Source organism: Micropterus salmoides, unplaced genomic scaffold, assembly GCF_014851395.1.
Source record: "Micropterus salmoides isolate LMB-PRFRI ecotype aquatic unplaced genomic scaffold, ASM1485139v1 Ms_hic_scaffold_5, whole genome shotgun sequence".
NCBI classification, from domain to species: domain Eukaryota; kingdom Metazoa; phylum Chordata; class Actinopteri; order Centrarchiformes; family Centrarchidae; genus Micropterus; species Micropterus salmoides.
The window spans coordinates 19,234,195-19,251,377 of record NW_024044237.1 but is presented as its reverse complement, the minus strand read 5'-3'; the positions used below and the strand labels follow the sequence as shown (position 1 = coordinate 19,251,377).

General features: G+C 38.8%; 2 protein-coding genes across 4 annotated transcripts in view; one reads left to right on the top strand and one right to left on the bottom strand.

The window, feature by feature from the left end:
• Window positions 1-11,693, top strand: part of LOC119889158 (Kv channel-interacting protein 1) — a 58,914-nt gene extending 47,221 nt beyond the window's left edge. For 2 of the 3 annotated variants that reach the window (XM_038700034.1, XM_038700035.1), the window contains exons 2-8: window positions 4,887-5,011; window positions 6,453-6,522; window positions 6,626-6,696; window positions 6,825-6,930; window positions 7,090-7,196; window positions 9,385-9,447; window positions 10,025-11,693. In XM_038700034.1, coding sequence (XP_038555962.1) covers window positions 4,887-5,011; window positions 6,453-6,522; window positions 6,626-6,696; window positions 6,825-6,930; window positions 7,090-7,196; window positions 9,385-9,447; window positions 10,025-10,072 — 590 coding nt within the window. In that variant the 3' untranslated portion in view covers window positions 10,073-11,693. Of the gene's footprint in view, window positions 1-4,703; window positions 4,750-4,886; window positions 5,012-6,452; window positions 6,523-6,625; window positions 6,697-6,824; window positions 6,931-7,089; window positions 7,197-9,384; window positions 9,448-10,024 lie in introns of those variants that run through there. The other variant, XM_038700036.1, reaches the window with a different exon arrangement.
• A 130-nt stretch (window positions 11,694-11,823) lies between these two features.
• On the bottom strand, window positions 11,824-16,450 carry LOC119888215 (T-cell leukemia homeobox protein 3-like). The gene is made up of 3 exons (XM_038698687.1): window positions 14,980-16,450; window positions 13,691-13,928; window positions 11,824-13,095 (listed from the first exon to the last, which is right to left on the bottom strand). Exons 1-3 carry the CDS (start codon window positions 15,401-15,403, stop codon window positions 12,912-12,914), a joined length of 846 nt encoding a protein of 281 aa, XP_038554615.1. The 5' UTR covers window positions 15,404-16,450; the 3' UTR covers window positions 11,824-12,911.
• Between the last annotated feature and the right edge of the window lie 733 nt (window positions 16,451-17,183).

The following is a 17,183-nucleotide window of genomic DNA, read 5'->3' as shown; positions in this document are numbered from 1 at the left end:
TGGCAGACGCTTTTATCCAAAACATCTTACCTTTGAGGAAACAACATACAAGTATCATTAAAGTAAGAGATCTACAAATAACAATAGATACTAGTAAGAGCAGCAGTAATACTAGTAAGAGCTGTTAGCGCACACTTCATCAGTGGGATAGATACCTAGGGGATGCAATAAGAAATGCAATCAAGACAAGCGAGTTGTAAGGAGATAGAGGAAGAGGAGCACAAAAAGAGGAGACAAAAGACAAAGGAGACATTGTGTTCTGATTGTCTGAGCAGTATCACTATATGACTAAACATATCAGCTAAATCTAACACATAACACACACAAAGTAACACATGTAATGAAGGGGAGAACACATCTTCATCAGATTCTCTCACACACACTGGTGTCCTCTGTGTTAGTTTCTGCTGCACCCTGCTGGTATGTACAGGTTGTAGCAGGTTATGTAGCTCCCTCTACTCACACGTTACAATATCCAGTCTCTATGCATTATAGGCATATTAAAAGGCCAGAGGCATGTTTGGTTAAAAAAAAAAGTCACTTTATAGTATATGAAGCCTTCTGTTGTTTGGGGATGACAATGTCTGTTAATGGGGCCAGTTAATTGCTGATCTGCTCTTGAACACACACATGCATACACACGCACACTGTCCCAAAACAAAAACATACGGTCATCCAGTGGAAGGTGGGTTTGTCATTGTTACTGTGTGCTCAGTTCCCACAGAGTGAAGGACACCGAAGTCACTGAAACGGGGGGCCGAGAGAGAGAGAGAGAGAGAGAGAGAGAGAGAGAGAGTTGGTGGGATGGAGCGAAGGTCGGGACAAGAGAGGAAGATGCCCCAGGGAGTAGAGAGACAGGGGGATAAAAAAACAGAGATAGAGAGAAGCAGGTGAGTGCTGATCTCATTGCATAAGAGAAAGAAAGGGAGACATGCAAAGAGAAACAATAGCCAATTGAGTTACATGAGGTGAAAAGCTATAGCAAGTCCAAGTTTAGAATACGTTTTTTCTTGCATATTTCTATGTGGTGAAAGTCTCAAGATAAAAAAAAAACGCAATACCAAGAGAGCTGGAGACACAAAGCTTCTAGAGGCCAGTGGAAAGAAAGACGTAGTCAAAATGGAACGAGAGGTGCAGAGTGAGAACAGCTTACACACTATAGCCATCATTCTGCTGTGTTGTGGGGCCGTCAAAATGCTGCACCTACTGGGAGTTATCACTGTAGAGGGTGAGTCAGTACTACAACTACTATCAGGGTAATACAGCACCGACCCAAGTTGGAAGGAGGTTGTGTTCAGCATTGCTGGAGATTTGCACTCTCAACTGCATGTAATGTATTTATGACTTCTGAATTATTGCCATTAACTAGTCAAATGATTTAGGTTTGCCGTAGTGTGTATTTGTTTCTCTGCTGCTTTTGATATTCTAAATCTGCTATGGCCATCTGAACATTACATTGGTTTGTGTACAGATAATAATTCTGCTGAAATACTCAATAAACATTACTGTTACTACAGTCTCTACAGAAAACTGAACAAACTAAATGCAAAGATTAATAAAGAAAAATCTCAGTAAGTTAATATAGTGATAATTACGCCCCAGCCCCAGCTTGTAATTTACAAATCTTAAATTGTTAATGAATGTCCTTGTGTATTGATACTTTCTAAACATTTATCATAACGTTGCATAGGTTTTTTAACTGCATACATATACACTATACAGTATATCTTGTCTTTGTACATGCTGAAATGTTCTTTCCAATTTAAAACCTGAACACTAACTGATCCTGACTCACACTTGCGTTATTAATTGAGTCAGGTCAGTTTTGTTTATATGGCCTCAGACCTTCAATATACTGTAATTTTTCTATGCATTCTGTGTATGTCAAAGCAACTTAATAGCCCTCTTAGATGTTTAAAAAACATGGACATATATGCTAAAGGGATTGGTGTGACTTTTTAATCGTACTTTGAGACAGGATGTCCTGTGCTGTGGTAGTTTTCAGTGTAAGCATGGGGCATGACGGTGACTGTGCAGGTGCCATCAAGCTTTTAACATGGACAATAGAGTTGCAGTGAAGCCTTAGGGGAGTGCATATTCTTAAAATATAAACCAAAAAAATTGAAGCAGTTGCTGGTGTGATGTCATCTTATGTGTACAGTGTAAGAGCATCGCATCAGGGTCTGCGTTTTGAATTAATTTACAAGAACATGTGCATCAAACTTCACTGGTATGTGTTATATATTATATATTATAATAGTTTGGTGTGTGTGTGTGTGTGTGTGTGTGTGTCATGAAGTAGGACGCAATAGACTTTACCTGAAGACCAATAGCAATTGGGTGTGAATAATTGCAGCTTGCGCATGAGTGTGAACCTCCACCCTAATGGGATGCTGAGAAATACTGAACTGCCTGAGTGATGAAATGAATGGCCTTAAGGGGCTGTGTGTGCGTTTGTGTATGTGAATGAGGCAAGGAAAAGGAGCTATATAAAGAGAGACTGCTTAGCAACTCAACAGAAGTGATACAAAGCAATAATGTAAGAATGCATACATAATGAGGAAAATTAGTGGCCACAGTGTTAAAAGCTCTTGGTGGATAACATATTATTGAATTTTATGTTGACTATTACAGTTTAAAATGAGTTGCTTTTTGTTTTGCAGTGTACTAGCACAGTGAAGTGCCACATTTGAGGGGCGTGTTTAGATCAGTGGTTCAAGAGGATGTAACATTATAACTGACATTTAAATTCAGACCCACATTGCTCTTAAACCATGATGACAGAACTTCTGTGCAGTTATTTATATGAATAAGTCTGTTGATTTATTAAATGGTAACACTGGATACTGAGTCTAAAAAGGCTAGACTGTTGACTGAGGTTTAATTTAGCAGTGAGATGAAGTGGTCTTTACCTGGCACAGTAAAAACGCCGACCTGGTAGCTATGATTCACTGAGAGAACAGAACCGAAGAGGTATTGATATAATGAATTTCTATTTCAGGACTGTTGATGTTTCAAAATCTGGATTGCCAAGGACAGTGTGAACTTTGCGCTCATTGACACTTTCATTAAAGCAGAGCAGGAGCTCTTAAAAATGCTTTAGCTCACACCTTGTGACTGTACCAGTGTCCATTCAAACACACTGTAAGTTTAAATTCTCTTAATTTACTGGTTTTGGAGTGAGCACTGGTAAATCAGACACTGACGGTTTTGAGGACTGTTGTGATGACCACACTTCGCATTTAAAGACTGAGGAATTTGTACTTGATTGCCATGCAGTCCTGCAATCCTAACACACTAATGTCTAAATGTGTATCTGCCATAGAGTCCTGTCCTCCAATGCACCTATCCATCACTCTGATTTTTAACTATAATGATACAGGAATATTATAACTTTAGGTTATATGCTCCACCTGGGTTTGCCAGGTTAAGGCCGGTCAGTGATGAACAGTCACACAGACATTATTCTGAAACGGCTTTCATAAAACGTACCATCTTATTACTTAAGCACCAGTAGTTTTTTATTTTTTTAACTACTACATATTATGAACACTTTATCATATTCAGAATTTTTATTACTATTTCTATTAAATTATGCACAGTGTGTGCATAATTATGACATTGTAGGTTGCTTCAGGGAGTTGGTGCACACTTGTGCAAATGTGTAGATGAGTGTCTGTGATAAAGAGAGGGGAGGGGTGTGTCGTGCTTTTACACTCATGTTCACCTATATGTGTGTGTGTGTGTGTGTGTGTTGTTTCAGAGTCAGTGGTTTGTCCTCTCTCACCTGCCCTCCAGCAAGGAGAGTAATGAGTTGTTAATCACAGGGCCAGTGAGAGGAAGAACATGGAGCTGTTAGACTGACCTCTATCTCTCAGCACCTCCTCTCCTTCTCTTTTAAAAAAAAAGTTTAAAAAATACTTTTATTATTTCTGCCTTTCCCAATAGAATAAATAGGAAATATTTCAAACTTGACACAAGTATTTCCCTTCACATACAGTGGATAGAAAAAGTCTACACACCCCTATTAAAATGCCAGGTTCTTATGATCTAAAATAATCAGACAAAGATAAATCATGTCAGAACTTTTTCCACCTTTAATGTGACCTATAATGTGAACAATTCATTTGAAAAACAAATTGAAATCTTTGAGGGGGGAAAAATGAAAAATAAAAACCCTCAAATAACCTGGTTGCATAAGTGTGCATACCCTTAAACTAATACTTTGTTGAAGCACCTTTTGATTTTATTACAGCACTTTTTGGGTAGGAGTCTATTAGCATGGCTCATCTTGACGTGGCAATATTTGCCCACTCTTCTTTGGAAAAGTGCTCCAAATCTGTCAGATGCTTCACTGTGGGTATGGTGTTCCTTGGGTGATGTGCAGCGTTGTTTTTGCACCAAACATACCTTGTGGAAAATCCTACTAGAACAGCTGAGCTTTATTTGTGATTAATCAGAGTCACTTTAAATGATGGCAGGTGTGTAATGACTTCTAGTTAACCTGAGTTTGAATGTGATTGGTTAATTCTGAACACAGCCACATCCCCAGTTATAATAGGGTGTGCACACTTATGCAACCAGGTTATTGTAAGGTTTTTATTTTTCATTTTTCCCCCTCGAAGATTTCAGTTTGTTTGTCAATTGAATTGTTCACATTATAGGTCACATTAAAGGCGGAAACAGTTCTGACATTATTTATCTTTGTCTCATTATTTTACATCATAAGAACCTGGCATTTTAACAGGGGTGTGTAGACTTTTTCTATCCACTGTATATCCACTTCCTTCTTTTCTATATTACTTGGATTATCGTTCTTTTCTTTTACTTTCACACTCTTTTGTTGCATGTAATGTAAAAGTTATGTTTCTTGTGTGTTTCTTCAGACAAAACTGATGATGATTTGGAGATTACGATGGTGTGCCATCGACCAGAGGGCCTTGACCAGCTAGAAGCTCAAACCAACTTCAGCAAAAGAGAACTCCAAGTGCTCTACCGGGGCTTTAAGAATGTAAGTGACTGTACAGGTGCATTAAGTCAAAGGAACAAAGCATTGTGTTGTGCTAATGTCAAGACTTGCTGAATCAAGATTCAGATTTTTTTTTAATGTGTGGTCTGGAATTTACGCAGACCAGCAAACCAAGTTTAGCTTAAAATAATGATGAATACTTCACCCAAGAATTATGTTTGAACATTTTTGTATTAATTTGTGAATTTAAAAAAGATTTACTAAACAGCTGGAAACCTTCAGTCTCATCCTGGCTTGTGTGGTAAACCCAGCTTAAGGCAACAGACAAGAAAAGGCAACTTTTTTTATATAGCACATTTCATACACCCATCATCATTGTGCTTTACAGGGTAAAAAATAATTGCAAAGGTAAAATATTTACAATTTCGCAGAAAGGTGCAAATGTACAAACAAGACTTTAAAATTAATAAATAAAAGAACATAGACCCCCCCCCCACACACACACAAGCACACACTTAAATGTACAATTTAATTAAGTCAAGAACAATTTAAAACAATAAAAAATAATGCCATTTAAAAGAAATGCTGATTGATTGTTTATAGATTGATTCATTGATCAGGCCTCCTGGTAAAATATTTCATCTCTGCCTCTAAACTGAAAAAATACGAGGTGGATAACAAAAGCGTAAAACTGTGCCAAACATCTCTTTTGGTTAAATAATGCTTTTGACACTGAGTTTGAAGCAAAGACATACATGCACAGATTGTGACCGATTATTATTAACAGTCTGGTGCAGAAGGAGGTATCCTTCAGTATCACTTTGTGTGTCTCTCCAATAAAAGGCACTGATTAGAGGACAGATCAGTCATTTTTTACTGAGATAAAATTTATTTTAACTCACGTATATTTATATTGCTATACTATAGCTACAGCAGATTTTTTAAAACTCTTCTTTAAAGGTTTGATGTATCCCAGAAAGGAAAAATATTCAGTGGTTATATTGTATTTTATATTATATATTTAGTTTTTTCATTGTTTTGTAACTCTATGATTGTTATATTTCAGCGCAGATCCTGTTTGCAATGGTTCTTTTTTAGTTTTACTATATAAATATACTTTTAAATTATAATAAACAGACCCTGTACCCAGGGGATACCCAGGGTACAGGGTACACGGTTTTGCCAACTAAGGGCTAAATTAAAGTTCAAACTGGACTCAATAGTGACACCTGGACAGAAGGTCAGAGTATGCAACTGCAGTCTGTTGTACTTTCGGTTTTATTGGACAATGATGCTATACAAACCGGTAAAAGCATATTTTACTTTTATATCTCACATAGAGGTTTAACCAGTAGCCAGTCTCCCATCGCCCTCTTTTCATCTGTCCCTGTCCACTTCTATGTGACCCGTCCCTCAAGTTGTTACTACAGCTTATATCTCCCATGTCCTCACCCTCCCTTTCTGTCTCCCTCTCTCTTTCCAGGAGTGTCCAAGTGGCATCGTAAATGAGGAAACCTTCAAGCAAATATACTCTCAGTTCTTTCCTCATGGAGGTAAAGAGAGAGTGTGTGTTGTACTGTTTGCATCAATACCTGTTTTTGTCTTCGTGTTGTTTCTCCCCAGTGTATTGACAAGCCTTTTCTTCTTCTCTTGCAGATGCCAGCACCTACGCACACTTCCTGTTCAACGCATTTGACTCAGCACATACCGGCTCCATAAAGTTTGAGGTTTGCTCGTTTGCTGGGTTTTTGCACACTAACTTGGGTTTTGGAAAGTTCTTATTCAAATAATATTCTTGTTTTTATCTCCAAACTCATTTTTAAGTTTTTCATTCTGTCCCTTTTCTCTCCATCAGGACTTTGTAACAGCTCTGTCCATCCTGCTGAGGGGCTCCGTCACTGAGAAGCTGCAGTGGACCTTTAACCTTTACGATATCAACAGAGATGGATACATCAACAAAGAGTGTGTGTGTGTGTGTGTGTGTGTGTGTGTTTGTGCATGACTAACCTTCATTGATTTTCAAATTGTGGTTATATGTACACTGAGTTAGTATTTTTATGTGACTCTCACACTCTCACACGTCTCATGTTTGTGTGTGTGTGTGTACTTTTGTGTTTCATAGGAGATGACAGACATTGTCAGAGCGATATATGACATGATGGGGAAGTACACTTACCCTGTCTTGAAAACTGACGCACCCAAACAACATGTGGAAGCCTTCTTTCAGGTAACAACACCTAAGTCCTTTATTTAAGTCTGATAACAACAACACAAATATTGATGATTAACCAAACAAGGATGCATCAATCTAACGCATGCTTTACATTTCCTGGAAGCACAAGAAAAGCTGTGTGGTTAGAGCAGCGATAGCCATGGCTTAAGAGCAAATAAAAGAGTGAAAACAAACTAAACTTTCTAAATTAAATAAGACCTCTCAATGCTGGACACAGTGAGTAGTGGCTGGTGATCTGACAAGTGCAGTGACACCACAGCAAAGAGCGCCTGGTAACAAAGAAGCTGCCAAAATGACATGATGACTGTGAGCTCACAGAATAGGCGGCTGATTTTAGCAGTGGTGGAAGAAGCATTCAGGGCCGGTATTTATCAAGCTTCTCAAAGTGCCATTTTAGTCTTAAGTGCTGAGAATTCATGAAATTTACTCCTACTTTTAAACTTAAGAATAAAAGCAAGTTATCAAATTTCTCAAAGCTAAGAATCACTCTTATTTTCCCAGTTATTTAAGACAGCTTGAGAGGTCTCTCAAGTGATTAGGAGCTGCCAGTAGGGGCTTGTGATGGCACTGTGGAGACAGAGACATGCATCTTTCAGGAGAGGAAGAATGTTTCTGAATTATTTGACGCACAGTTAATAAGACGGGGTCGGACAGCGCAGGCATAAACTTTGTCAATGAGTTGGTGAGGGACATCATCTCACCACTGACTTCACAGAGTCATGCGTTTTCAGTTAAACTGAAGGAGATGATGCTTCATTTATTTGCCACAGGACAAATGCAGCAATGCTGATGATTGTGGCCATCACAACCATCAATAAGCCGAATAGTCATGGAAACAATTATAGCACTTACAGCTCCACACACTGTCACGCGTTTCATCGACTTCCCAACAACAACCCCGTAATCCGAAAGAAGCAAGCACAGTTCATGCAAAAAGCCGGCAATACAGGAGTAGTAGGCGCATTGATGGCGCTCATATAAAGATAAACTTTTTTATCTTTCATTTCTTAATGTGTAGGCCTATATCATAATGTATTATCTTGAAAATTCTTTATTTTTAAATGTGTGTTGAATATAAACTCCACTTAAGAATTTCACCATTCAATGTGAATTTATCTGAGAATATTCTTAAATAAGGAAATCTATTCAGTGATCGGTCCTTGGCTACAATGTCTTCCAAAATCCTGTTTGCGGCACAGCAAAGTGTCGTAAATCAGCACTAAGACTGACACTTAAGATTTACTTCACTAAAATTAGGACTATGATGCTTGATAACTAACTTTTAAACACAGCTTTGAGCCAAGAATTCTTTTCACTCTTAAGTCAGTTCTTAGCAGTGTTCTTATGAGTAATTCTGAGAAGCTTGATAAATACGGGCCCAGATCCTTTACTTATGTAAAAGTACTAATGCCACTGTGAAAATACATGTAAAAGTCCTGCTTTCAAACCTTATTTAAGTAAAAGTATGTAAGTATTGTAAGCAAACATTATTTATTATAGTATGAAAAGTAAAAATACTCATTGTGCAGTAAAATGGTCCCTGTCAGTGTTTAATTATCATATATGATGGATTAATATTACTGCTGCGCTAATGTGTATGTTACATTTTACTTCTGTATTTGTTTATGGTTGTGGAAAGTTTAGCTACTTTAACAGTGATAGATTAATCAGGCCAATATCTGGCATTTTGAGATAATCAGAATCGGCCGATACCTGCACTCATGAGGCCAATATATCATCCTTAATGACAGCAAATCACAGCTAAAACAATTACAATTAATAATTGAATAATACATATATATTCTTTATTTTGATATCGGCATTATGTATCGGCCGCCTGCTCTAAGAAGTCCACATTTCATGAGCACAGAAATACAGACCTGTTTTCAGATTTGTGACGATGCATTTTCCAGCTAATTCAAGGAGGTTAATCCTTCAGTTCATCAGAAAAATGTTTGTTCACCAAATTTGGAGATACATTGTTTGTTTTCACTGGACAGGATATGACATTTGTAACCTGAAAAGTAACTATCTAGTACAGTAAATGTACTTACATTCCACCACTGGATTTTAGTTGGATGTCTATTTATATACACACTGCATTTGTATCTTTGGGTGGCATGCTAATATCTCCCCTGACCTTGGGTAGACAGCCTGACAGCGTGTGCTTTGCTTTATACAGAAAATGGACAAAAACAGAGACGGTGTGGTCACTCTTGATGAATTCATCTTTTCGTGTCAAGAGGTACTCTCTTTATTTTCTTCTCTCTATAATTCTGAGACCCCTTTAACTTTGCAGTAGAGGGCTGAATTCCATTAAGCTGCTTCAGTTTAAGGGTATTGTGCGTGCTGGCTCACTGTCACTCTGTCACAGCAATTGTGGGTCTCTGTAAGTAATATAAGGCAAAGGTCTAGACCTGCTCTTAATGAAATGTGCCCTGAGATAACCTCTGTTATGATTTTGAGCTATATAAATAAAATTGGATTGAGTTAACAGAGCCATTATCAGTAAAAGCTGTGCTTTTCCGATTGTGACAAGTCAAAATGTCTGCACTAGCTTTTTGCACAAAAAATTAAGCAAATTTACTTACTATATACAAAAAGCATTGTTTTCTCTCCCTTTACATGTCTCACTATACTGTCTATTAATTATGGTCTTTGCTTTCTATATCATTGTGTGTGTCTGCAGTGAGATTGCTCACTGACATTTTACAGGCTTTCACTGCCCCCTAGTGGCCAGTAAACTGAATTAAAAGGTGATTACTGGATGACTTTCTCCTCACTGTCAGCTTCTTAATTTTTTCATCTTCCATCTTTCACAGGATGAAAACATCATGAGGTCCCTGCAGCTCTTTGAAAATGTCATCTAGACAACAAAGAAGTGGGAGAAAGTGCAATAGACAAAAGCACAGAGCGAGAAAAGAAGAAAGGGAAGGAGAGTTGAATGTCCAAGAGAAAAGTAACAGCATAGCTTGCTATTGAAAACAAGGATCTTGTCACTCTATGTGGGACTATTTCCACAGAACTTCATGGAGGGCCATCTTGCTGTAACAAAATCCATGGCCACAAACCATCACTGGTTTTGGAAAAATGTCTTTAAGACTTAAACCCTTCATTTGACCATTTACCTTGTCTCCATCACCCTTGTTTGTTGCTGTCACTTTAGAGAGTGTGTAAATACTGATTCTCTAATACTTTCCCTGAAATATGTCAGATGAACCACATTATCAAGCAGGACTGGAATTCCTAAAAGCACCTTAGCAGTGAGATCAACCAAGATGCATACTCGGTGCATCTGAAGCTTAAATAAGGCTTTTTTTCATCTTGAATTTCTGTGTCAATACAACAAATGTGAGCAATATTGTGAAGCATGCAAGACAGAGGCCTACGGCATATTTGACGTATATGTACCATTTAAAAAGAAAACAACAAAAAAAACTTGGTGGCCATATACTCTTGCTAAGTGTATACATATGGGAAGCCGTGGTCTGGGTGTAGCATCTGACAGAGCCATCACATGTGTTTACAGAGTAAATTCAGGCACAGGCCTGTAAAGGTTTGCAGAGCTGAATTTGACCTCCTACGTCTCGTGACAAAAGCCCTCTTTACTCCTACCGTGTGATCCAGTGGTGTCAGTCAGTGTTTCAGTGTCGTAACGACTCCACTGTAGATATTTAACTGTTGTATCTGTGGCTTCTTCTCACTGTATGGAATCATTTGTGTCCGTCTGGATGTTTCTGATTCTGCCTGTCTGTCTCTCTGATTGGATATAGCTGTAATTAATCTACCTGCCATTCATTAAAAGTCCATTTAGAGGTTTACTGGCAAACAGATGCAGAGTGATACAGGGACATGCATATGTTTGTGTGTGCGTGTGTGTGTGAGTGTTATCCTCATGCAAAGTTTCTGTTTTCCTGATTTAAAATAATGAGTGTCATGATTCGAGCATGTAGCTTTATCTTGTGGCTCAGTCTGGCTGAGCTGACAATGTTCCTGCTAGAGAGGAGAGTTTCGTCGTCAGTTCTGTCTGTTTTTAAAAATGTTGACTCAGAGCGACTAACCTTTCACTGTGAGGGAGAGACAAAAGAGGGGAGAGCTAGAAGGAAGGACTGTGGGGAAAGAATAGACTGAGACATAAGAGGCGAGAATAAGGCAGAAGACGAGAGAGACCTTTTCACTGATTCTGAAGGAATGGAAGCCATGTTTCTAACAAGAGCCATCATTTTGAAGATTGAGCAGGACAAAAATACAGATTTATAAATGATTTGCTGTCATGCCCACTCACTGTGCTACCAGTAGTGTAATAAAACTCCTTGCTGAGCTGTGTTGCGGCTCATCTCAAATGTACCCAGACATTCTTCCAGACAGACTGACAGACAGGAAGACAAACAGATAGACAGCTCAAACCTGTCAGAATGAAATCATGTGTGTATTGAAATACTGTATAAAATCATTATATTTATCAATAAACTTTTCAAGAAACAAACTTAATTCATGTCTATTTTTTTATAACCTTGTCGCTCCATAACTTTTTTTTATAATTATTGTGTATTAAAACCTTAAAATCTTCTTTTTTTTAAAAATGATGCACCATAAAAAGCACAAGCCAAAAAAAGGGTCACAAGAATGGTTTATACTGTTATTTACACATATACAATGAAAGTACAAAAAGAGTTGTACATTTGTGCCTCCATCCCGAAGGACGCGGCCCACAAATAAAGCATGATAATGTGCATATGAAAAAAACCGTCACCACCATCACTAAACATGCATCACTCCTTTTATTACCCAACTTACAGCCTCTTTCATATTTTCTTCACTTCTCTCCCCTGTAATCCTGACATCTATTTTCCTTTTATTACCGCTCCCAAAAGCATTTTCCCCTTAACGTTAACATTTTAGGCATCATTTTCTTGGGCTAAGGTGGTGCACCACACCTGTGTATATACAGGTGATTGGAGTTGGAGGGTTTACATTTATAAATGAGAGCGGAAGAAAGTTTAAGCACCGGAACAAATTGTTTTTCTTAATTCTTTTTGTGAATGAATTCTTTTTGTGACCTTTCTTTCTGTGCATTTTGATAAAAATAGAGCAGGATATTTATTTGAAATTCAATGACACATTTCTATGCAAGTTCTCTATTGTATAGGTGGAGTGAAGGCCTTGCCTTTTTTTTGTCTGCCAACCCTGTCAAAGTGTAGGAAAGTCAGCTTGTTGTTTAGGAGATGGTTGCATTGAGAGAAGACCTTCAGAAAAAACACTCCATCATATTGTGTCTCACTGTGGAGAATTAATTGCCTCCTTCAGTTTTATAGGTTAGTTGTCTTTCTTGGTCTTATTCTAATAAAAAGAATAAGATGCATGACAAAGACAATCAACAGGGTGACAAGAAATTTTAATGACAAGTTCTGTGTCCTTTTTGGATTTGAAAAAGTCTCACTGTTCCCAAGTACAGAGTCGCAAGATTTATTCCAAGCAAGTTCTGTTTCTGCTTCAAGAGAGGCTTCACTCACCATCATTTCAGGTCCATTCTCACAACCATCCACTCAAATTGGCTGTGACCCATTCTTCAGTTTTACTGGTCCAACATTTTTTTCTCCATTGCATGAATCAAAGTAAGTCCCACTGTCCTCATGTAGGCTAGTTGAATTTATTTATCCTCCCAGGGATAATCGATGACGCTTATTGATTACAGCGTGGTGTTGGTCTCTATTCCCTTTCCTCCGCCCAGGGTTGGAGGTTCTGCAGGGCGTACAGGGAGGAGTTATGGGCGCACAGTGGATCCGACACTGCTGATTCGCTGAGGGACTTCTGGAGGGCGGACTGCTGAAGCTGCAGGATGAGGCGATTGGCCTGCTGACGCTCCGCCTCCCTCTCCTCGGCTGTCTGTCTCCTGAAAGAAGACACGAGTAAAAAACAAAATCTTAACAAATAAATAGATAGATAAATAAAAAGAGTTATGTAAGGTTAAAGAAGAAGTGTGAAAATTCCCATAAGCTGCATAAAGCGACAGTGGTGAGTTATAAGAATTAAAATAAAATTATGTCTAGGGCAATGCAATGATGAGAAGATTTGTTTCAAGCATGAAAAATAAAAATAAAATCTCTTTGACTCCATGTAATAATTGATAAAATCTACATTTTGTGGATTTATTATGTAATATGTATAAATATAGGCTATATCTAATATATTTTATACCATGACTATTTAATATTGTATAAATTGAAGAAGAAGAGGAACAAGAAGAGGAAAAAAATGCCTATAAAATTTTATAAAAGCTGAAATCTTTTTTCGTTTTTTTGTTCCGTGTCGATGTGGTCAATTCACAGGAAATTGCGCATGGGGTCATCTGCTAAATGGCGAAAGTTTGATTTTTGAACTCCTCCTTGAAGAAGGCTGTAGTAGCCGAGTTTTCTACGAGTGAAGTGTGATGAAATGCGCTTTCAGATATTAGTACAGGTAACTTGAAGATGAAATTTCATACCAACCTCCACTTGGTCCTGCGGTTCTGGAACCAGGTTTTGACCTGTGCGTCTGTCATCTTCAGACTCTTGGCCAGGGCTGCCCGCTCGGCGCTGGCCAGGTACTTCTGCCGGTGGAAGCGCTTCTCCAGCTCGCAGATCTGAACTCTGGAGAAGGACGTGCGGGGCTTTTTCCGTTTGGGAGGAGTCCGGTTCTGGTACGGGTGTCCTATCCGCCGCGTAACGGCGAACGGCACGAGAGCCGCTGCGGGGAACAGAGAGAGACACCGGTGAGTAAAAGATGAGATTTTATTGCTACAGCACCAAACCGACTAATTCACTCCCCACTCTGTATGGAAATTCAAGCCCATATATCACATATACCCGCCCTGTCTGACAACAATTCCCTATTTAGACTGTGTAAGCCTTGTGTGAAATGAAAATGATTGTGAAAGATGAGTCTGGCCAAATTATTGGAAAACAATGCAATTATAAGATATAAATAAATACTCATACTCATTTAAAGTTGTTTGGGCTTTAACAGATGACCTGCGCACTAATTACAGAGACAGCGGCCTCTTTATCTTTTCTTTAATGTAGGCTATTTAGGCCTTTGCTAGTAAATGTTCCTCTTAATATTTAGTTAATCGTATGGCTGGCTGTGTGACAAAATGTTTTATACCAACTTTAATTTGCATAATCTTCAATTAATATTTAGGCTACCTTGTTGTTAAATACTACACCCTTTATTATTTCAGAAAGTTTTTTTTTTTTTTACTTTTTGTCTATAATTTATGATGTCAATTATTTGGTGATCTTATTCTTCTCTTCAGCATAGCCTATTATTAATATTTTAGTTCATTTTCACCACAACAGTAAATGATGACAGACCCCAATATTGCTGTTTGAGAATTAAAAAAACAAAGCCTTATGAAAGTAGCTGTGCAATTGTACATTATTACTTTTGTCTTGTTTATCTATATGATGTAGAAGTTAAATATTCAACTTATAAAAATACGAGTGAACTCGGTAACTAAAGCAGACACAATGCGTTTTAATAATCTATAAATGTAGTGGCCTACACTCCATAATTTAAAAAAACAAACAAACATTTGTATCCTGTTGTATGTTTTCCTCTCTTAAACCATTTAAATAATTAAGGTGAAAACAGTTCCGTTGGCTGTATAAGGCCTTTACAAATATTTGGCACAGGTGTTTGTTTGTTTTAATGGTTCAGCAGCAGTTACTAGCGTTTTGAAACATAATCAAATATTAATGAGGCGAACCCATTAAGTCTAACAGCTGGCATAGCCTACCTGATATTCTGTCCTTGGCGAATCTGTTGCCTATCCAGGGGAAGCAAAGCCCTCCAAACCCAGGAACAGCGCCCTGGACTGGGGCCGGGGGTCCCGGAGCTGTCATGGGTCTGTGTGCCGGGACTCGAATCACTCGGCTGGCCAGACTCCTGCTCTCGCCGTATGAACCTGAAGCCTCCACCGGAGGCATTATACCGGAGAGGGAGATAGACAGCGCGGTGTATGAGGGCGCGCTGGCTCCGGTCGGGCTTCCTAAACTGTAATAGCCGTCCCCGCTGCTTAAATCTGATCCAATTTGTCTCCCAGCCGTGCGCCCGTTTTCCGGCTCTGTACCGGCTCCCAAGATCTGATCGATCCCGAAGCTGATGGGCTCGTGATGGGCCGGTTTGGGAGGAGGGCTCGGCGCGCTGGGTGCTTGCTCCATCCCCGTCGCTCTGTCGCAAGAAGGACGAAAAAACTGAACAAGACGTTTTCAGGGAAATTCGCAGCAGCGTTAAACTATACCAGAAGTGATCGCCAGTAGTGACTCCATCATCCTTGTTGTCTCTAGCAGGCCTCTTTCAGAGAACTGGGTCCTCTCCACAGGCTGTGGTGAAAGTTTGATGGGCGTTTGGAGAGATGTGACGCTCTGTCCTCCTCTCAGCGCGTCAAAAAGCTCCGTCTAGCAGCTCCGTCCTCCTCCATCCCTCTCCACCTTTCATTGGCTGGCACCAGAATGACTGATTGAATGTTAATGGGGATAGGCTCACGATTTGGCACAATAACCAAGATTTCCCATAACCACGGGCGTCAGCTTATATATATATATAGCATCTTCAAGCCTTATGAGTGAGTCAGTATTTGATGTTGTCGTTTTTTATCATTGTAATGGAGAATGAGGGCAAGGAGCAAACGACAGCTTCATGGAAATTTATAGGGGCATATGTAAAAATAAATAAATAAAAAATCACACCAGGGACGACTGAAGATCAATACTCTTTTTAGGCTCTTTGGAGACGACATCTAATATTTTATAATTTCAACCAAATTGTGTTTTGTCAGTCATTTGTCAGTGTTCCGCACTTTTAACGGGGGGATACGTTTTGGTGACAAACTTTTTACACACCTTTTAGGTTCGGATGAAATGATGCTTCTGCCCATTACCACTTCTCATGCTAGACACAACTCATCTTTCCTAGTGCGCATCATTTGTCCTCTTGCTGTCTGTGTCACGTCTTCTGTTTGTGTCATTTGGCACATGTGGAATATACGGGGATAATAAGTTCACACGGGAACGGGGTTGAAAGATATTAGGAAGTGCTTTATAACCTGAAGACTATTTATCATGGGTATATTATGAAGAGGAGAACAAAAGGAAGAATTGTCAGTCTCCATTTATATTCCTTTTATCCTTCACATCTTCCACGCCTTATAATCAAATGCCGAGTTATTTTTATTCGTTCTTTGAGATTCGGCTGCACTGTGGCGTCTAATGTTCAGCTGTTTACAAATGTTGGATTTTAAACCTGAAACCAAAAATGATGAAGTGTTGTTTTTTTTTTTTTTTTTTCCAATATTCATAATGCGTCGGATTTAAAGCCTTAAATTTTGACACCTTATAACCAAATGCAGAGTAGTCACATTCATGTTGGTTTGGTGTAGTTGTAAAATCACTTGAAAACATTTACTTAATCATGCATTTCACCAGCTTTTATTAAAGACGGTAGTACTTTGAGATAATTAAAACAGAATACAAATTATAAAGCTTCAAGAGTTATCATTTTACCGGTGCGTAATTACGCACATGAAACCCACCACATCTCTTTTTAAAATAAAAGGACAGCAGCCTAATTGAACATTGGCAGTGAATCACCAGCACCTATTGAGCATGGCATTACGTGGCCTTATTTGTTCCTCGTAGCCAGTGCCACATTAAATGACCTGACACGGGAAGGCCATGGGCTACTTCAGATAAAGTGTCCGGGCTCTGGAAGCTGCTAACCGCTCAGATTCAATGTTACAGGCGCCCAAAGTGACCGGATAATCACATTTTCACTAACTTGTCTTAGGGACAGACAAATGCGCATCGGGTTTGGATGCGGCAGGTGGCTTTTTAGGCTATCACATTACAGTACTAACCAACTAATGCCCAACATATTCATTTAGTGACAATGGGATTTAAATTTGTAGGAGTGTAAAAGATCTGTCCAATCTGTTCATTAATC